This window comes from Zosterops lateralis, assembly GCF_965231275.1.
Source record: "Zosterops lateralis genome assembly, chromosome: 6".
In the NCBI taxonomy this organism is placed as follows: Eukaryota; Metazoa; Chordata; class Aves; order Passeriformes; family Zosteropidae; genus Zosterops; species Zosterops lateralis.
The window spans coordinates 51855707-51877604 of record NC_139761.1 but is presented as its reverse complement, the minus strand read 5'-3'; the positions used below and the strand labels follow the sequence as shown (position 1 = coordinate 51877604).

Sequence of the window (21898 nt, the reverse complement as noted above, 5' to 3'; positions counted from 1 at the left end):
TTTTCTCTGAGTGTGGAGAGAAACCAGGCTCCAGCAATAAAATGGAGAAAAAATGAGAAGAATCAATGTACAGGCAAATATAATGTCTCATGCTTCCTGGAGCTGCTATAAGTCTCTAGATTTATTCATGATGGTAGAGAGCAGAGTCCCAGCACAGGCAAATAGAAAATCAATGGGCAAAATTCCATCCCTTCTGCACAGTGGGGCTAGTCCTGGAGCTGGTGAGCCTTCAGAGGTGGCTCCTGTGAACAGGATAACACAGGACAGCTGCTTTAGGGGACAGGAACTCAGTCTAGAGGGATTATAGAACAGGGGAAGTAACATCAGATCTCTTTGTCAAGCACTTGTATGGTCACAGGGGTAAATGGTACAGCTGAGTGTTGCAGACCTGCTCTGCAAGCTCTGGGTGCTTGCTCCTGCTCCTCTCCAGCACAGGTGTGTGCCTGTGCCCCTTTGGAAACCTCTCCCTGGCACGGGTTTGCAGGAAGGCCTTGTAACCAAGGGATCTGCTGCCTCTTGGCAGGTGGTGGAGACAGAGAAGAGGGCAATGCCTGCAGCCATGTGGGATGAGGAGGACCCAGGAGATAAAGAAACAGCTGTGAGAGTATGTTATGAGAAGCCTCTGGAGTGGGAGAGGGTTTTGTTGAATGTTTTACTCAGCTGGTTAATGCCATCATGCTGCACACAAATATTTCAGAGGTGAGGGCAAGCACAACCCCCTTCTCAGGCAGCCTCAGGGAAAGTGAGCCAGCTGCTCCCTGGCCAAAGCACTGTCCCTTGTGCCCATATGGTCAGCAAAGGGTGGTGGGACACGCCTTTGCTCCCTCCAAGACCACGTCTTGTCTTCACTTTGGTCATGCCTAAAGCTGAGGCAAAGCTGAGGCAAAGCTTTTCAAAGAAGGAGACATTAAACAAAACCCTGGTGAGCCCATTGCAGAGCTTCAAAAGGTGGTGGAACATGTAGGATCTTGATGCTTGGGCCTTGCAATTAAAATGGCCATGTGGGCCAGGCATCAACACTTGCTGAAAATTTTAGAGACCTAGAGATCTGGTGGAGAGTGGCTGTCAGGCTCCCAACTCCTGTCTGTACTTCATTGCAAGTGATGCAAGGGGCATCCCCGAGGGCATGTCGGCAGGCAGCAGCAGAGGAGGAGCACCCTGGGGCTGCAGCCTGGGGCTCACCACACCACCCCAACTCCTTCCACCACATTTGCTACTTAATTCCTTCTAGGCTGGCCACTCTGCAGTGGAAAGTCAGAGGCCATTGCCAGGAGCAGCCCTACAGCCTTCACTCACATGCATTTTGGATCCTGCTGAGATCCACCAACATTTGTTCATCACCTCTACCAGCAGAGCAGCTGATTAGATGAGACCTGCTGGGGTGTTTCTTCACAGTTATCTCCACAGTAATCTGTTATCTAATAGCTCTCCAGGGAGGTCCTTTTTATGGGCTTTTCTATTACTGATGATGAAGTGATGCACAACATGTTGTGAAAACAAATCTAATTCTTATGTCTCAGAAGCAAATAACTCCATGACTTATTTCTGTATAAACATATGTCTTGGGGCTGCACATTGCTGGGTTTATTTTATGGGGCAAACATCAGCTGAAGTCTGTATTGCTTTATCACCTGCAGCTTAATAGATGGAGGTGAAGTATCAGGTTTCCATTAACTGAAAATCTACTCCTTTTCCTAAGCTGAGACTCCTCTTTTTTCTCTTTTACATGGGCTCTGCACTGCTGGCAGTAGCTCAGCCATGTGCTGCTCTCCTCCTCCTCTGTCACCAACCACATGGCTGATATAAGGCTGCAGGCTCTGGAGATGACACTGCAGGTATCAGTGACATTTCACCAGAGATGGCTTTGCTGCAAAGGCAATTGATTTAATGATTTTGTTACTAGAGTGGTGCTGCAACCACTTCCTCAGGATGAGATTTCATCACTCCCAAAGTGGGTATGAAGACAGTCGATAACCTAAAAATATCGGGAGTTTAGGAATAACAGGAAACCACGGCAGCAGGAGAACTAGCTGGGGAGGGAAGCTGCAGGGACTTGGTCTCCACTTTTTGAAAGCAGTAGGATCGATGCCCGCGGCTCGTGGCTGCCCCCGCAGGGAGACGCGCTTGGATTCTCCAGAAAACACCTCGGTTTGTCCAAGGAGAAGTGGTGTAAAGTTATGTGCTCATTGAACCTAGACCCGCCCAGTGTCCAGACACAGGTGGGGGATCTGCAGAAGGTGGGGAGCTCTTAATGCTGTTCCAGCCCCTTGTGTGTCCACCTGTTCCCCCCGACAGTGCCAGGGCCAGCACTGATTTACTGCTCACCACCTCTCATCTCTCCTTCTCAGAGACCAGGAGAAACAACCTCCTCCCTTCAGGGGAGCTACTGCAGGTGAGGAAACCACTGCCTAACACTTTGGGGTGCCTCTGGGGTTTCATTTCTCTGGGGCTGGCCCAGCCTGCACAGACCCTGTGCTGCGGTACCCAGCTGCCTGTGCTTGGCTCTGGGGCTCAGGGGCCGTGGGCTGCCCTGTTCCTGTGCTCTGGCTGGCAGCAGCCCCACGGGTGACACACAAAGCTGTACCCTGCCTTGGTGCCAGGTGCTCCTGCCAAGGGAAGAAGCACTAAGAGAGGACTGACAGGAAGACTGGAGAGGGAGACCAGGACCCAGCCACCTAAAAACTCTCTGCAGTGAGGAGAAAGTAGGCAGGGCCAGGTTGTTACCTGCAACCCAGGGATGCACAGCTGGCCGTGGAATTTTTCAGGTGTTGCCAGCTGGGAAGCATCTCAATGGCAATGCTGGTAAAGGCAGCACTGAAAAATACTGCATAAGGGAAGGAGCAATATTGAGATCCGTGACCTCAGTGAGAAAACCAATATATTTTGAAGTGTTGCTATAAATCTCAGTCCTCTGTTCTTCCACAAACAAGATCACATGGAGCGATCAGGAGAGTGATCAGGCACTTCACAGATGCAAAACATACTGAGTCATGGAGAGCAGGGGCAAAGAGAAACTGTGCAACACTAGACAGCACTGGGTATTCATTGGAAAATAAAAATGTAACTGGGAGTTAATCATTGGTCTTTCCTAGATCACAAATCAAAAAAACATTTCAAAATCCCTGGGTGGAAGATAAAGCACAGGATGAATGAGTTGCAGCCCAGTAACCTGGTTTTATCCAGGCCAGTAGAGATCAGGGCACATGAGAAATGATCAGGACTTTGCCACTAGCCTTTTTTATTGCTAGTGGGGAAGTAGAAAACCTATAATTGGTCAAAATGTGGTTTGGAGCTGGTGTAACAAAGAAACTGGGCCTCAACAGTGCAGTCATATGAGAATCCAGTGAAGTGGGTCTGCTGTGAGAGGTGCCCTGGGGAGGCTGTTCAGCCTTCTGGTTTGGCAGGCTTAGAGAGGAAATATGTGGATTTTAGGCTCCTACTCACAGAGAGCTTCTCTACTGAAAGCATCGTGATGCTTCTTGGTTTAGACTTCAATGGCATTTTTCAGTTTGACTTTTAAGGCTAACAGAAGGGGAAACGGGCTCTTGTTCCTTCAGGAGATGAAGTGTATTTTTAAAAACGAATTATGCATGAGGACTAATTAACTTGGCATTTACAGCTTAGCATTCTCCTGGTTAAATTTGCTCCGAGACCACGTTTTGTTGCAAGAAAGCTTCTGCCTGGCATTTCCTTCCTTCCTTCTTTCCTCCTGCTGCTTTCTATGCTGTGATATGAAGGTCACAATGTCCTGTGCCAATGTCCTGTTCAGTGAAATCTCAGGTTTAGCTGTGAGGGCTGAGACATGTTTCAAGTGGGGACATCTCTCCTATGATCCTTGTTCTAAAAGCTAGAAAGTGCCAACTCAGTTCACCTGTACCTATCCAGAGAGCAGCTGTACCATCCAGTGGCAGCTGCAAAAAAGCTTCCTGGGGAAAGCTCTAGCACAATGAATCACTGTAGTCTGTATACAGGGAGTTAATAGGATGCTCTTGTTCAAAAATTGTATTAGAAGACACTGATGACAATGAGCCCACATCAGCTGCCCTCCCTGCACTTCCGCTCTCTGCAGTCCCAAATCAAGTTAAGGCCATCTAGATGCACCTCTTATTGCTTTAGGAGAAAAATATGTCTTGTTTACTCCTGGAGGTCACAGGTAATTCAGAAGAGACCAGGCTCAGCAAAGGCACAGCCCCATCCCTGGCACTGAGAACTGCCATGTTTACAGAGAGGTCAGTGGGTCAATCCCAAGGGTCAATCCCCAAGGCCCAGCTTCAGGAGAGAAGCTCTCAGGACTCTGCCTGACAGTGTGAAGGGATAACAGGCACCAGCCTTAAGACTGGTTTGTGGGAGGGCTGCAGGTCTACATCACTATGTGCTCATGTGCAAACACAGACCTTGAGTTTTTCACTCTTAGATTCTTTTCTCTTGATTTTTAAGCCTGAACTGGCACATCTTTGACCAGCAAGGTCAGTTACTCATCTTCCCCATAATTCCCACAATACTAAACTATAAACGTAAATGGTGGTGGTGGGTAAACAACCACATCCAAAGGACAAACACAAATCCCAAACAAAACAGTTGTTGTAAAGCTCAGAAGCTCTAACCAGGGGTCCAGTGTCTTTAACACAATAAAAATTGAATGGACTCAGTGTCCAGCTTTTGAGGCTGATGAGTAGGGCAACTTGGACAACGAGGGCAAAATTAGGGCAACAAAAAAGAGGCAAGATGGCAAAAGGAAGGAAATGAGGTTTTAGTAGAATTAACTGTGTGCTAAAATAATTCTTAGGAGACTGGTATTAGTAACCAACTCTCCTGACAAGTCCTTTCCATGGAATATGCTGCTTACCCATCACAGCTGCATTTAGGTGTAGAAACAGCCTGCCAGGGAGCACTGCTCAGAATGGAGTGTCTCCAGGTAAGTCCCCCTCTATGGGAGGAAAAGCAAGGGTGTGTATTTAGTAGAATCACCTGCATGCATTTATTAACCTCCCCAGAGATCCTGGCTGGTCACCACACTAAGCCACAGGCTGGCCCAAATGGCTTTCAAAGAAAGCTACCCAACTCTTTCTGAAAAAAGCCCCACATTTTAATCTTTTAATTGACGTAGCAAATCTCTTTTCTGTCCTTGAGCTGCGAGAAGTGGGTGCTCTTGTCAGGCAGAGAACAACCAGAAGCACATCTCAGAAGCACATGATGTACTGAACTCTCTGGAGACTGCTAATGATGTTTGATTAATTTTCATTATCAGTGTGAGCAAGCTTTGAGTTCTCTCTGCATCTGTCTTATTTAGAGTTGTCTTTTCTTTCTTAGTTAAATAGCAGCTTCTACAGACAGTGATCTAATTGCTCCTCAGCACCTGCTTGAAGCCATCCAAGTTAAGGATGGACATTGTGTAATTTGCAGTACACGTGATTTGGTCTTTAAGGCTCAGATCAAATAAAATGGAATAGCAAATGAGCCAGTAATTGTGTTAAATGGAAGGTACTGTGCAGGCTGATGCTGGGGTCACAGAAGTGCTTGGGCTGGACAGCACTGACAATGGAACAAATCAAAATACGTGTGTTGTGGTCACCCAGCAGCAAGATGAACAGCTTTCCAGTGGACATGGACATTCTGAGTTCAATAACCCATAGAACACTTACTGTCTACCGGGGCAACAGGCTTTTGCAGTGGATTTTATTCTGAGTCTTTGCTGTGCTGCAAAACTCTGCAGCCAGTGCCCAGCGAGTTCAGTTGCTGCTGGTGAGGCAAGTGCCCAGAATGGGTTATGTGCTGTTACCACCCTCAGGTGCAGTGCAGGGAGCCCCTGTCACTAACACCTTACAAAACCTGTCCTGGGTAAGGCCACGGCCATGCCAGGATAGACACCTTCCCAGTGAGAGCTGTTCATGTGTCAGAAAGGAGAGAACCATATCAGCATTCAGCTGCAAGCTCCTCTCAGTCAGGTAGTCCTGGAGGGGTCCTTTTGTGGGTCCTTTGATGAGTCCTAGTAAGGATCTCAGCCATGTTTTGGTTATCAAACCTAATCTAGGATTCCTCTTAGCCAGATAGAAACATGCACCAATTGAGGCAAATACTGAGCAATTGGGAGTGGGACAGCCAAAGCCACAGACTGAGCTCTCAGTTTACATATAAAAAGCTTAGAATCTGTAAAGGGAAGAAAAAAAAAAAAAAAAAAAAAAAGAATATCACCCTGTCCCTTGCTATAGAATTACACTGGATTGGCGGGCAGGAAAACATATCCTACTTTTTTCCTCTGCCACCCAGCTTCAATGCCCTCAAAACTCATCTTTGTGCTCCGCATTTCTCATCTGCTCCTGCTCATTTGGCCTGAAGAACTGTTGGCTTGATCTGTCTCAAGGCTTTGCCCATGGAATGCCAGGAGGCACACAGCTTTTGGAGGACTGGCAGCACAAGGCTCACCCCCAAGAAAAGCAGAGTGTTTTCTCCAGAACATTAGCCCGAGCAACTATTTGCCACTACACGAAATCAGGAGTTACTGGAAGTGCTGTTAGATATTAATTCATTTCAGCATACGAAGAGAAGCCGCACCAGTGAAGAAAAGAACATAGTCCTGGAGCCAACCCACAAGTCATTCCTGATTACATTACCGAGGAGCAGCACACAGCATGAATGGCAAACCAAACACAGCCATCCTCCCTGTGTCTGGGTGGTGGACAGCTCAATACCTTTGCTCTGATGATCAAAACACCGCTATTCCAAACAGATCTTTCCTCCTTGGAAAAGGCTTTTTTGGTAATTAGAGGAAGAGGCGTTGTCTGGGTTGAAAGTCGGAGCCTGGGCACGCTGTCAGGTGCGATGAGGCAGGCAGGGGGAAGCTCGAAGGAGCTGCTTTGCAGGGCGTTGTCATGGGAACAGAGCAAGTAGGGCAGCGCTGCTCCGCATCCTCCACACAGGCACAAAATCGATGCTGTTTGCAGCAGTGGTAGAGCCAGCTCTAGGGTTGTCTCTGGCAGAGATTGAATCGGAATGAAATGCAAAGGCCAGGATCTCCCTTTGTGCCAAAGTGGTGTCACTCCTGATCTGAGTGGAGGACTTTATGCCGTGTTTGTGCACATTTTAACTGCCTGTGAACCTGGCACCCATAATGGTTAATGGCAGCAGACAAAGGGTTGATCTAGGTCAGCAAGTACATCAACATGGTGGGCAAGCTCAGAATATAAAATATTGCCATAGTGTCAATATTTGTGGTCATCTGAAGTATCAGACTCACCTTGCACAATGCTGTCTTTGAATGCAGCTTATGTTCTCTATGCAGCTCTATGTATGTGGAATTGTTGGAATTTTCTTTATAAGAAATACTTTGTAGGATACTGTGGTTGCTAGGCACAAACAATGGTAGTGAATGGTTTCCTGTATAAAGAAGAACACAGAGATCCCTGCTCTTTCAATTATTAGGAATATGTATCTGAAAGAAAAAGAATACTGTTAATGTTGCACCACAGAGACCAGCGTAATTAGAATTAAATGCAAAAGGTAAGAAAAGGTCTGACAAAGGTTGAAAATGCTAACAGAAAAAAGAGTGAAACGCAATTCATTGCCTCCAAGCTTTCATCTTGCTTTGCCCAGGTCTGCTGGCAAAGTAAAGATCTCCTAATTAAAGCAGGCATCTGCAGAGTGACTGCATTGCTGCTGCTGGCCCAGGCCAGCGAGGTGCTGAGTGAACACTCCTCATTTCCTATCCACACTAAGTGTGAATGAGGGGCCCGCAGCCAGCCAGGGCTTGCTTGATCTGTGCTTTGGAAAAGTGACCAAAATAGCAGGCAAGGGAAGAAAATGGAGCCAAAGCATGGAGGGGTTCCCAGTTTGCTTGTTGAGGTCATTGAAAGCCCTTCTGCTTAGCAACAATTTTGAGGCAAGTAATGATAAACTTTGCCACAAAAACACTTGGAGTTGTATCATAAACATAATTTTACCTTGCCTTTAACCTCTCTCTCCCTGGTTATGGTGTTTCCATGCAGGCTGAAGAAAAGATTGGAATGAAATGGCTGGCTCTGGGTAGAGCACATTCTGGATTCACAGTGACTTCTAGTGCTGATCCCTTTGAATATAAAACAGGAAGCATGAATATATTAGAGTAATCCTTGTGGATTACTCTGTATGAGGAAGAAACTGTGGCTCCTTTTTGGGCATGTTTGCCTCTGTGCTGCTAGCAAAAGCTCTCTGGGGTAGAACAAGGAGCAGAAAAGTGTGTGGAGCAGCACTGACCTTGTCTCTCCCATGAGCAATATATGCAGGGCATCTGAGGTCTTGCTGGGTCAGGGCTGGCAGAGGCTATTTATAAATTTAGGATTAAACAAACAAATGCAGAAGCTGTTCTTCATGCTGCAAGGGATGAAGCCAGTGGAGTTGTGGACTTCAGGATCGTGATTAAAGAGATCAAGACCCTATCTCACCTACAAGCTGCTGTTCCTTGTATTTGCAGGATGTGTCCTTTGCTGAAGGAAGGGACATGCAGCAGGAATTGCACTGATAAGAGGCATGACATATGTCACAAATTGAAGCCATATGCAGAACGGGGCATGCTCCCCATGTATGTGATGTGGAGATTCAGCTGCTGCAGTGTGTGAGAGCCCTGACTGACCTTGCATTAACAGAGAGGGACCTTGAACTCTTACAGCCTGCAGAAAAGACAGGAGTGGATTCACTGAGACAGAAAGATAAAATGAATGCACGGCTCTTTCAGCACTTCCCTCCATTTGCTTCATATCATAAATATCAATACAGATATAGAAATACAGAGGTAAACAGTTTGCGCAGCTTGCCCTTTCCATATGCATGCATTTCTGCTGTGAAAGGCTTTATGTAACTCCTGACAGCAGATTGCAAAATAATGCCTCGGTTATGGAAGGAAGCCACGAGCCATTACATTGCATTACTGTAATGTAATGGGTCCCTGAGATGAGCCAGATTCTGAGAGCTTGCTTTTATTGTAAACCTTGTACCCCATCCAGCCCATTGGCATTGATTTCTCTTTGTATTCTCCAGAGATCAAAGACCATGAGGCCAGAATAGCAGCTAGACCGGAACCCAGCCACTGGGGTTTTGGCCCCAAACAGAAATCCATGAGACAAAACTGTGCTGTTTATTTGAAGGGCTGCAATATCAGAGACAGAACTTATTCAGATGGATGTTGATGACCAATCTGCTGAAAGGAGAATTTCTTATTAGCCTAGAGCAAGCGACATTATAATTAATCCCTTCCTATGTTTCTTTGCTAAGTAAAGGCTGCTGTGGCAACAAGCGCTGCCATAATTTTAATTCTTAACTGAACATAGGAAACGGACAAAAAAATAAAATAAATCTGCATTTACTTTGTTTTTCTTCTGTGCAAATGTCACATCACTTTCATGTCGGCAATAAGTGCAGAAGTGCTGATTCAATCACTTATTTACATAATCCCCTCAGATTTTTCTTTTATATCATTGTTGATAATGAAAAGATTTTCTCAGCTGGGAAAACAAAGGGAAGCAGGCAAGTTCTGAATGTGAATAGGCTAAAGTGACATAAAAAAGATGGTAATTTGCATTAGTAAAAATAATCATAATGTGGATGATTTAAATGATGGTGAATAGCATCTATCCCTACCTGCCCTGAGGAACATCCACCCCGTGACTGTTCAGCTGCAGCGTGTGAAGCAGCCCTATGCCAATTTTTTGACACAGCACAGCAGAGTCCAGTGTAATTACCAGTGAGCATAAATTACCTCAGTACTTTGCAGAGAAAAGCTTTTAAAAGACTCATATTCACATGTGAATCAGTGCAGCACAGTAAGGAGGAGCAGAGGCACAGCTTAGTGCACTGTTGGCTACAGAGACCATGTGGCTTTGGGAAGGCTCCTGCAACAGGAAAGGAAATGCAGGACCTCACTCTGCACATAGAGTGCCTGGAAATATAAAGCTCTTTATGAACTATTTTTGTAAGATGACTGAGCAGGAAAGATGTGGCCCTGGAGCAGCTGCCCTGCCCAATGCTTAGAGATACACAGCCTTGGTTCTTGTTCCCAGGAGCCCTGCTCAGGCCAGCCCCAGTAGCTCAGGGGGATGCACCTCCTGCTCACCCCTCCATGGCTGGGGGGACCAGGGCTGCCCCCTCCCCACAGCCTCAGAGGCAAAGCCTTTGAATGATCAAAGACATTGCCAGCAGCTCTTGGGGGCACTTGGTGTGTGAGTATTCATAATGGAGACAAACATGAGAGCAACCACAAAACTGTAATTCAACACAGCACACTGACAGCAAAGTGCAAGGCTTAGCTTAGAGAGGCCAGTGTATAGTTACAACCCTCAAACAAATCTTGTTGTTAAAGGAGGGTGTATGTAATTTTTAAAAAGCAAACTAGATGAGAGAGCTCAGCTCCATTAACTTGGAGAGGATTGGTCCAGGAGTTAGTGCAGGGAGCAGCCTGCTGCCACTAAAGCTCAGACTTCGCCAATAATCCAGTGAGAGCTCTCTTGAAGATGAAAAACATCTTCAGCCCTTCTGGAAGATTAACAAGCTGGAAAGCAATTATAGTCATGGCAGTCATTTAATAAATTCCTTAAAATCAAATTTGTATACAATTTTTAGCTGTCTTTCCTCCTTTTTTCACACTGTAGTTTAACAGTATTGCTTCTGATACTGGTGTGCTGACAAATACATTTAAAAAATGAAACAAAACTGAAAAAAAATCTAAGTGTTAAGACAGAAACTCCCAGTGTTCTTTTCTTAATAATTCATCCAGGAGCTTTGCTTATCTAATCACTTATCATTGTTTTCTAGGGGAAGAATGGACTCAGCTTCTGGAAGAAGTAACTTTTACCTCCTGCAGGAGGTAAAGAGCCTGTGTCTCACAAGTTCCTGTTTCTTTTTTTTTTTTTTTTCTGGTGTTCCTGGCTTTGAGGAAGCTCCAAGACTGGGCTTGAAGGTCCCAAAGGCTGTTCCAGCCACTTAAATAGGAGCACATTTATTACCTGCGCATCAGAACTCTCTGAATGGGTTAAAAAATTAGTTTATCAGGCTCTCTTTTCCTACACCAAACTCAAAGGCAGCAATGCCTCTGAAACTGCGTATTGTTTACTTCAGCTCAAAATGTGATCTGTGTTTTTCTAAAGATTCAGCATGTTTTTCAACTCAGCAGTCAATCTGCCCATCGTAGACTGTGGCTGTGGGTGGTAGGGAAGACACAGAGCCACCTTCACGCTTCAGAACACTTCCATTGCAGATACAGTCATTAAATAGACAAATTGTTTGGCTAAGGCTGAAACCTGATGTAGGCTCATTACAGTCTGCTGGCAATTTCCCCTGAATTTTAAATAAAGGTATTTTGTGTTTCCATAGTAACTCGAGCTCCTTTCCCGAGATGTCTGATGCACTGCTGGTATTACACAACCTATTGTATTAGGAAGGAGTGAAGAGCAGAGTTGAAAAGTCTGCTGAATATAAAGGATTATGAAATTACAGCCAGCCAGTGGGGGCTGGGGAGGGAGAGGGAAAACACAGCAACTTTTGGCCATGTACAGTTTTGCTGCTTGGGAGTTTAGACAGAGAACAATGGAATTGTGGAATGGTTTTGGTTGGAAGGGACCTTAAAGATCCTCCTAGTTGCAATGCCACTGCCATGGGAAGGGACACCTTCGACTAGACCAGGCTGCTCAGAGCTCCATTCAATGTGGCCTTGAACACTATCAAGGATGGGGCATCCACAGGTTCTCTGAACAATGTGTGCCAGTCTCTCAATGCTTTCACAGTAAAGAATTTCTTCCTAATATCTCATCCAAACCTACTCTCAGCCTGAAACCATTCCCCTTCTCCTGTCACTACCTGCTCTTGTAAAGAGTTCCTTTTCCACTTTTCATGTAGGATCCCTTCTGGTACAGGGACGGCTGCAAGAAGGACAGAGTGTATGAAAAAGGAGGAGAAGGAGTAAAAGGGCTGAGTCACAGCTGTCTATAAAATGCTATAGATTGATGTCTATAAGATTGATGTCTATAGATGTCTATAAGATTTATGTAACTGTGTGTTCAGATGTGTAAGGACTGGATCATATGCTGCTCACACACCTCATTTAGGGTGGTACTAATAATCTCTTCTAACCCACTCCAATAGGGCCAAGACTGGGGGACCTACAGGCCAGTCAGCCCTACCTCTCTTTAAAAAAGGGACATGTCGATACTAAAGCGTGTCCAGAGGAGAGTAACAAGGCTCCTGAAAGGCTTGGAAAATACATCTTATGAGGAACGGCTGAGGGAGATGTGTTTGTTCAGCCTGGAGAAGGGGAGGCTCAGGGCAGGCCTCATCACTCTCTACACCTGCCTGAAAGGGGGAGCACTGAGCGGGGGCTGGTCTTTTCTGCCCTGCCTGCGGTGACAGGACTCGAAGAAATGGCCTTAAGCTGCGACAGGAGATATTCAGATTAGATACCAGGAAATTTTTTCGCTGTCAGCGTGGTCAGACATTGGAATGGGGCGCCCAGGGAGGTGGTGGAGTCGCTATCCCTAGAGACGTTCCAGAGGTTTCTGGATTTGGCATCGGGTGATATGGTCTAGTGGCTGCAGTGCTGGATTGGTGGTTGGATTGGATGATTTTGGAAGCCTCTTCCAACCCTGACGATTCCACGATTCCAGGAATATTTTAGTGCCGGCCGGCCAGCGCCCCGGAACCATGGTGTGGCGCCGCCGTTCCCGCGGGGACGCCGCTACGTGCGGAGCGGACGGCGCCCCACGTGAGGGCGGCGGCGGGCGGAAGTGATGGCGGCGGCGGCCCGGCGGCGGCCCGGCGGCGACGAGCGGCGGTAAAGCGGCCACAGAGCGGCGGGGCCCGACATGGCGGCCCCTGGGGCGCGCCTCTGCTCCGTGCTGCTGCTGCTGGCCGCACTGGCGGGGCTGGGCGCCGAGGCCAAGGTGAGCGGGGCGCGGGGGGGGACACCGGTCACGGTGGTGCTCCCGGTACCGGGCCCTCCCTCTCTCTGTGCGTCGCCCCGGCCGGGCGCTCGGTTCCCGCGGGTGGTTCCGCCTTCCCGGCCGACTACAGGGGAAGGCCGGAGCCCGTGGTTTGGTGCGGGCGCTGCCCTGTCCCGCTGGGCGGAGGAGCGGGGCCCGGCCTCGGCGCCAGCCCCGGTTCCTGCGCTCCCCTGGAGCCCTCGATGCCGCCGTGCCCGGGGACACCGACACACGGGACTGCGGGTGGGGATGGGGCTGCTGGTCCCGAGGTAGCCAGGGCCGGTGCAGTGCAGGCGCTCTGCTCTCGGCCCCGCCGGGTTAATATTTGGGACTGGTGCCGTCGTTCCCTGTGGCAGGCGGGGAACAACACCGTGTGTGCTGCAGTCACAGTGCCCGCCTTTGAACTTTCTTCGAATACCTCAGAGTTTTCTCATTTTTTATGTTAATCTGCGGTTTGACCTCTCTGTGATGTAGAGAGTGCGGTACGTGGAGTGTGTTTATATTCCTCTCCTGAGACCCCCCTGCAGTGCTGCACCAGCTCTGGCTCCCCAGGACAGGAGGGACATGGAGCTGCTGGAGCAAATCCAGAGGAGGCCATGAGAGTGATCCCAGGGCTGCAGCACCTCTCCTGTGAGGGAAGGCTGAGGGAATTGGGATTGTTGATTTAGTCTGGAGAAGAGGAGGCTCCGGAGTGGCCTAATTGCAGTCCCTGAAATCCTCCCAGTACCTGGAATCTGTAAGAGAGGTGAAGAAGAACTGGTTACATCGGCGTGTGGTGTCAGGACAAAGTTTTACACTGAAAGAGGGTAGTTTAGATAGGATATCAGGAGGAAGGTCTGCCCTGTGAGGGTGGTGAGGAACTGGCACAGATTGCCCAGAGAAGTTGTGGATGCCCCAACCCTGGCTGTGTTCCAGGACACCTTGGGTGGGGCTTTGGGCAGCCTGTTCTAGTGGTCCCTGCCTGTGGAACTGGATAATCTTTAGGGTCCCTTCCAGCCCAAACCTTGCTGTGGTTCTGTGCTAGTGCAGTCAGGGTTTTCCAGCTGACCTGTGCCCATCAGTGTTCCTCTGGCTTGGCTGTTCAGTGCCAGAGTTCATTAGCAATACTTGTTCACACATTCTTTTGTAATTGCCTCTAGAAATTGCCTTGAACTTCAGATAAGCCACCTTTATCCTTTGTCTCTTACTGTTTGCTAAAATAAGCTTAGAATTCTTTCATTCCCTTTAAGATCATCACTGTATCTGTTAAGCAGCTGTTTTCTTAAGCTGAACAGTTGAGTAATCAACATCAGCAATTTCTGCATGTGTGGTTTTTCTTAGGAAGAGGAATGAGCTTAAACTCCATTTTTTTTCCTTCAAGAACGTGTTTCTATCTCAAATAGTAGTGTTACTTGACAGATTGCTTTACTCAGTAATTCTGAAGGGTTGTTCTTAAACATATAGGAAGTCCTGAGTAAGACTGTTCAAAGATACTTGCAAGTAATTTGTGTTAAATATTTCAAGTCTTATGTGAAGAATGTCTTCTGTATCCCTGATAATATAAATGATGCAGTAGCTTATGACAGTTTGTTCTAAGCCTTGTGACAGTTTGTTCTAAGCATGTTGTTTACTTCACTTTTAGAATTCTGAGGATGTCCGGTGTAAATGCATCTGCCCTCCTTACAAGGACCATTCAGGCCATATTTACAACAAAAATGTCTCACAGAAGGACTGGTGAGTGTGTGTGGCACATGCAAAATGATAATAAATCTTACTGGTTAAAGACTTGTTCTGTGGTGATTATGGATGAATCTCCTGTGGTGGTGCCAGGACAAAGCAGAGCATTTTCATGACTTACTGGAGCTTTTCTTTCAAAAGTACTCCAGAATTCAGCTCTAGCAAGGGACAAGGCTTAAACCCCATAGTGTTTGCCCTGCCTTCTGTTTTGGTTTGCTTGCTTGCATGTTTGTTTGTTTAGACTTGGAAGTAGTAGAAGGGAAGAAATTGATGTATTTTGAATCCAGTGACTTGGAATGGTGTAAAGGCAAGGGAGCACAAACCTGGAACTGGGACTTGGGAGCATTGTCTTTGCTTTCTCTACTCTTGAAAACCATCCTATCATTTAGGAACTGTTTTTTCTGGAGTTTTTGAGGTTCCAGGATATTTTGCACTTTTTAGCAACTTGGGGAAGAAAAAATGCTGATATTAATATTCCTTATATTCTCAGTAACAGACTTACTACTGTACTTAACCAACATACAAGATTTCTGCAGTGCCTGGGCAGTGCATTGATGGAAGCTTTCAGTTATAGCAACAGCAATTGCACAGGTTGTACCTGGCATGTATTTTTGATTTTTGTAACTTGAATGCTGCATTCTTCCACAGAGGAAAATGTAGTTCTGCTTTCATATAGATGAGAAAAATAAACCCTCCACTCCCGTCCAGGGGCTGTGAGGTGGCACTCAGCAGTTGCAGCTATGAAGAAGAAGTAAGAGAAGACAGAAGAGATGAGCTGGTGCCTGGCTGAGTGTTTGCAGCCCTGTAATTTACCCCAGTAAAGTGTTGAGTCCCAGGCTGCTGCTGTCACTTCAGGCCTTCTGTTTCACTACCTGCTGCTGACTCTGCCAACACTGAGGTAACCAGGAGAAAGGTGAAGCAGGATTGTGGTTCTGTCAGTGCTCTGCAGGGCCCCTGGGGGTCTGAACTCTGAATAACAGCCTGAGTCAGCAGAAAAACCCACATTACATAAGTTGTTGGGAGCTGGATTTGAATGCTGTGCTACAGAGTGCCCATAGTGTTGTCAGCCACACTTTTCCACAGGGGACTGACTTACATTTGGTAATGTTTTAAGTCAAATGCTTCTGCTGAAAGCTGAATGCTCTTTATTCACTGTCTTGCTGCTTAGAGAAACAACCTATCTGTCTTCCTTTTTTTTTTTTTTTTTTTTCTCCCCCAATGTTTGTACCTTGTGATGATGAGAAAAAAAGAAATTCAGTTCATGAATGTCAAAAGAGAGGCTAATCTGCCTTCAGACAGTGAAAGGGTGGAATAAGGCTCTTTTGAGTATGGTGAAGAAAGAAGTGGAATTAGTAGCTGAAATTTACTTTTATCCATGATGTCAGTGTCAAGTGATGCGTTTGTGGTGGATTCATATCCTTGGGCTTGTTCTGCTAACAGCTTTAATACTTTCACTGGAATATGAAGACACTGTATTGAGTTAGGAAGATCTTAAAACTGGTTTAGCAGCTTGTCGGTAGCTGAATTTCTCATTTAAGTGACATAACTGTGGCACAGTGATTTATTTGTACCTGCAGTTTACAACAACTGAACTTAAGTAGCTGAGCTTCTCATCTGCTGGAGCAGAGTGGAAAAGCTCAGCTGAAGCCAGCTCAAAACTGACTGGGCAGTTTCTGTGTTTCCTCAGTGATTGTCTCCATGTGGTGGAGCCTATGCCTGTCCCTGGACCTGATGTAGAAGCTTATTGTTTACGTTGTGAGTGCAAATATGAGGAGAGAAGCTCAGTCACAATTAAGGTAAGCAGTGTAATTCTCTTGGCATATATTAAAGACTTAAACTGTTTAGTAAATATGTCTATTAGAGAAATGCTATTTTTAAACGGAAAGCTGTTCTAAGGCAGTAACTTTTTCATAGCAGTTGTTCACAATCTTGAGCAGTGACAGTAGCATCAAACTTTAGCTGAAGAAGTGAACCTGAGACCCTTTATTGAAGATCTCCACTTTTGAGATCAGACTTTACACCTTACTAAAGTTCTGAGTGTTCTAAGACATTTTGTCAAGCTTTGGGCTTTGTTTTCCTTATTATTTCAGAGGGCCTCTCACTATACAGCTGCCTTACTTTCTTACTATAAATTTTCTTTATCCATGTTTGTTCTAACTGATGCTTTCTGTGCTCTTCACATTCTTGTCCCATTGGAACCACTGAGGCCTGGACTGCTGTGGATAGACTGCAGTATGTCTTTTGTTTTTTGACAACCCAGACTACTTTATTTTGGGATTTTAGAAATTTGTTGGGGTTTTTTTGCCTTCCTGTTTTGGTTGCTGACTGAATGCAGGTCTGTACTAGACAATGGGAGATCACTGGGTGATGCCCCAGATTTGTCACCTGTTTAATGGCCAGGCTGAACAGTTGTCTTGGTGCAAGTGAGAGTTGTAACACTGAATTGTTTTAAGCTACATAGCCTAAGATTCTTTGCAAGGTCTCATTGTTTCAAGCTGCCCTAAACCCTTCTAATACCATGTTGTAGTTTGTTAGTTTTCCTTTCTTTCTGGCTTTTAAATCATCTGGTAACACTACCAAAGATCAAACTTTGCCTGTACTCATCTTTTTGTCCTTGCTGCCTGTTGTGAGACTGGGGAGAATATGTCACAATCTTGGCACAAACTGTGCTTGCATTATCTAGGTGACAATCATCATATACCTGTCCATTTTGGGCCTGCTTCTTCTGTACATGGTGTACCTTACCCTGGTGGAACCTATCCTGAAGAGGCGTCTCCTCGGACATTCACAGCTCATACAAAGTGATGAAGACATTGGGGTGAGTTCACCAGAGTCTTTCTGCACTTGGTTGGCATAAAGGTTGGGGTGGTTGATTGATAAATAATGATTTGGGGTGAGCAGCTCTTTTTGCCAGGCAGTGTAGATGCTTTTCCTGCTGGGAGAGGAAAAGAAAGGTGTGTGATGACTTCTGTGAAGCCATTCTCTCATTTTTCACTGGGCTGGAAAGTAGTGAGAACTGCTTCAGTTTTACAGCTCTAAGATTGTTTTCACAGAGAAGAAACAGTGTAGGAATGGAGGTAAGAATATACAGGAGTACAACGTTTTAAGAGTTAATGATCTAGTCTTGCCAGTGATCATTTTTATGGGAAGTGCTTACTGCTTCGATTGCTCTCTACAGAAAGAAAGTATGGGGGTTGCACCTTCTGTTGTTCCAGTTTGAGTTTCTTGATGCTAAAACTTCAAGAAGAAATTGCTGTAATGAAACAGACTAGTGATGAATGCTGAAATAATTTCTTAGTATTACAGCCAGAAATCAAAATGTGACAGTATATTCTAACAGAACATAAGAGCTTTTTTTGGGACCAGGGGAGTAGTCCAGTAGTGACACAGTTTCCTGTCATTACTGGCCTTTCCAGTCTCTAGCAGTAGGCAACAATCACATATTTTTGTTATGAAATCAAGGTACATAAAGCACAGCTGATAAAAACCACTATCTAGGGAAATGCTTAATTTTGAGTACTTAAATATCCCCTTAACAAACAGAAACACCTTTTTAAGTGCAGATGGCTGATGATTGTCCCACTGTTTCTGAACGTTCCTGTGTATTACATGTAGACATGTTTCAACTGTCTTTGTATTGACAACATAAGATTTTTCCAGTCACCTCGAGGAGGATTGGGTTGAGGGTTTTTGTTATTGTTGTTTTTTTTAAAGGAAGTATTTGAATGATTCTTCCTCTGTGTACATTCTCATAGCAAATTGGGCAGCTCCTACTTGAATTAAGCGAGCTTGTGCTGTGTGCTATATCTCAGAAAAAATTATAGTTTAGGCAAGTTATCTTAATGCCTTTGAATGTGAGTTAGTCTTTTGACTGTAGGTAGAAGAAGTGAAGTGAGTCCTATGGCAGAGTTTAGGTAAACTGCAGAATGAATTTATCTCAAAGTCTGGATCCATCTTAACCAATGTTATGTTTTGCTGTAGCTGTTCTGTGAACATAACATAGTTTAAGGTCCCTTATAAATTATCCCCATTCTTGCCTTCCCTCTTGCAAGTTCTTGAGATACTCTTGTCCCACTTCAAAAATACTATGTCCATGGATTTTGTGGCTGAGTTCCAAGGCAGTTTGTTCACTCTTTCTAGTTTCCCATTGGTGACAGTGGCAACTGATGAATGTAAGCCACTTCTGTAGTCCTCTTTCCTGTTAAATTCTTTTTTCCCCTTATTGTCTACATAGAAATTGACAGTATCCTTGGAGCTGAGAATCTTGTTTGTCAGGAAGGCCAGACTGCCCCGTGTTCTCCCACCATGTATTTTACAGTAGCAAACAATGTGTTGCTATTATAATTTTTTCCCCTGTGAATGAAGTGGCCAGTCTCCTGTTGAATGCCTGTTCTAGGTACATCCAATTGTATAACTTTTTATGATGAGATGATAGCTCTTTTGATCAGGGATTGTTTCTTGTTCTCTATGAGCGTATTTTTTTAGTACTCATTGTGGCTTTGGGACTTCTATCAATCATTTCAATAGGTATCATTGATGATAATCTGTGCACAGCTGACATTGAGCTGCTCTGCATGGTCATATCACAAAGTATCCATTAATCTAAATGTCTTCAAAAGTGTTCTGGAAAAAAAGGAATGTGAAATGTAGGGATACAAAAAGACAGTTATTTAATATAGGATGTAATTATGTTATTTTTCATTATGCATTGCATATCTGATGTAGCTTTAACAGCATGACTTTGTCCAAACAGTTTAATAGCCAAATAAGTTCAGTTCCAACTCTTACTGTTTATAACTTGGCTGTATTTGCTAGCAGAAAATAAAGCCTTGCAGGTACTTTTGGAAAACAGAGTAAACGTTAAACAAGCACTGGGTTCTTGTTGAGCTCTGTCACTTAAACAGCTGTATTGACACTGTGCTTTCAGACAGCTCAGCACAATAGGCTTAGTTTGGTAAACACCAGAGTGTGTTGGTTTGATATAGAAGCTGTGTGTGAACATCCTGAGCTGCCTGGAAGGAAATGGACAGGAGCTAGCAGGGAACTGACCCTAATTCAGTTGTGAAGTGCATTCACCACAGTGATGGGGGTGTCTGGGTGTTCTCTGGGCTGCAAATGGATGCAAGACTGTGGATCTGATCCTGCAGCTCAGCATGGTGTCTTCTGGGCCTCAGGCAATTGATGGTACAATGCAGTGGGATCTGTTTGGAAAATCTGTGGAAGTTCCTGTGAATGAGAAATTGAAGTTCAGTTCCAACAATTCAAAAACTTGCTTGGTCGTTGTTACTGGCCAGCTTGTTGGAACATCTCATTCACCTTAAAAAAAACCCCTACAAAACCACCCCAAGCCCCACATCCTGCGGACATAAAAGCCTCTTGTTCTGGAAGCTGTGGGGAGTAACAGTGGGTTTTTTCCGTTGCAGGACCACCAGCCCTTTGCCAACGCCCACGACGTGCTGGCGCGCTCGCGGAGCCGCGCCAACGTGCTCAACAAGGTGGAGTACGCCCAGCAGCGCTGGAAGCTCCAGGTGCAGGAGCAGCGCAAGTCCGTCTTCGACCGCCACGTCGTGCTCAGCTAAGGGGGCCTCAGGGAAAAGGAGCTCCGGGCACCTGGACTAGTGGAGAGAGCTGACAGAAGTCTTCCCGATCCTGCCAATCCAGAAGAGTTTTCTTGAATGATTTGTTATTGATTTTAAAAGAAAACAAATTAAACAAGTGTTTGAACCTTGAAGGAATGTACTAGAGTGGAAGCGATTTAAACAGATTAGTTAACCAAAAGCATAAATCTTTACGTTTTCAAATGGCTTTTACTAACAAAACTGAAAAGAAAATAAACCCTAAGATACCTGGGGTTGCCACTGTGGTACATTATTTACAGTTGTGACTTTATGGTGGTTTTTAACTATATATTTCTCTCTGCTGTTTATGTGGTTAAAAAGTACCTGGGAACACAGTAATTACTTACAACTCACGAATCACTTTATGTAAAGACCTTTTGTAAATATTCTTGGATTTTCTGCTGATTGATGCTAGGTACTGGAAATCAAAGTCTTGCAGTGTAGTTTTGGTCTCAGAATGAAACCCTGCTGGCTGTGTTCATCATTTGGTTTCTTGCACTAGTACTTTCAAGATGCTTGTATGGCAAGTGATGTCTGCAGATTTAAGGCAAAACATAAGTGGACACTGACTTCTGGATCTGCATATTTCAAGTACTGTGATGTAGATAAATTCAAATGCAGTGCACATTCAAGACAGTGTTGACATTTTGTTCTATTTTGCTTTAATAGCTTAATATATTGTAGGTGTATGATAGCTCTTAAAAAAATCTTTCCCTTTCTTTTCATGGGTAAAGTCTCAGGAGTTAGTATATGATGAAATATTTATTATAAAAATCTTCCTGCATTTGTCTGGATTGATGGTATAAGGCACATACTTTCTCTAGCACCTGTCGTCTTGGGAGTTGGGTGTATTTTTTTATCTGTGACTCTGTATTCATCTCTCTTCAGAGGTTATACAGTTGCTAGATGACTAACTTTCATATATCCCCTTTGGAATGTAACAATTAAAGATAAAACTGATTTTTGAAAAATGGATCTGCATTACCAGTTTGTCATCATTTTTCTCCCTCATTATGCTGCATGTAAATTCCATCTATGAAAGTACTCATCTAAAAATGCTTCAGAGGAGAAATATGCACTTGTTCAGTGATTAGGTAAAGAAAGGCTCATCAAATTGTTAATTGAAAGAAGTTTTTAATCCCTGACTCAGAGGTAGCTGTACATATGTAGTTGCATTATTGTGTGACACTTTTCAGTTCCAGTGTGGATGGGAGTGGTATATGAAAGAATACTGTTTCTGGGGGCAGTTTTGGCTTGCAGTCCATGCCTGGGGGACAGACAGATACAGAGCTTCATTTTCATGTCCTGTAGACTTCCAAAACTGAGTTAGCCTGGAGTGAATTAAGCAGGTCGTGAATTGGTGGACTCACAGGATTCTTGCTTTAAATTAAAAAAAAAACCAAAAAAACACAAGGATTGACAGATGAAGAAAAATAAATTCAGGCTTGGGTTCAGTTTTTGTGTTCGGCATCACCCCGATGAATGGCAGGTTGTTCAGTTGGTGCCATTTGTTTACTGGTTATGACACTGATGTATTTGGCGTCCACTAAAGGAAAAGAGTGCAGCCTGTTTGTGAAATACATGCCTTGATTGTTGAATATCTCCCTGTCTACCAGTCCTGGGTGC

The 21898-nt window shown here is 45.0% G+C and overlaps 1 protein-coding gene across 1 annotated transcript; it reads left to right on the top strand.

The window, feature by feature from the left end:
* The first annotated feature begins 12777 nt into the window (after positions 1 to 12777).
* TMEM9B (TMEM9 domain family member B) lies at positions 12778 to 21247 on the top strand. Its single transcript, XM_083863508.1, has 5 exons — positions 12778 to 12899; positions 14560 to 14651; positions 16342 to 16450; positions 17338 to 17472; positions 20078 to 21247. Exons 1-5 carry the CDS (start codon positions 12822 to 12824, stop codon positions 20231 to 20233), a joined length of 570 nt encoding a protein of 189 aa, XP_083719634.1. The 5' UTR covers positions 12778 to 12821; the 3' UTR covers positions 20234 to 21247.
* Positions 21248 to 21898: the final 651 nt, after the last annotated feature.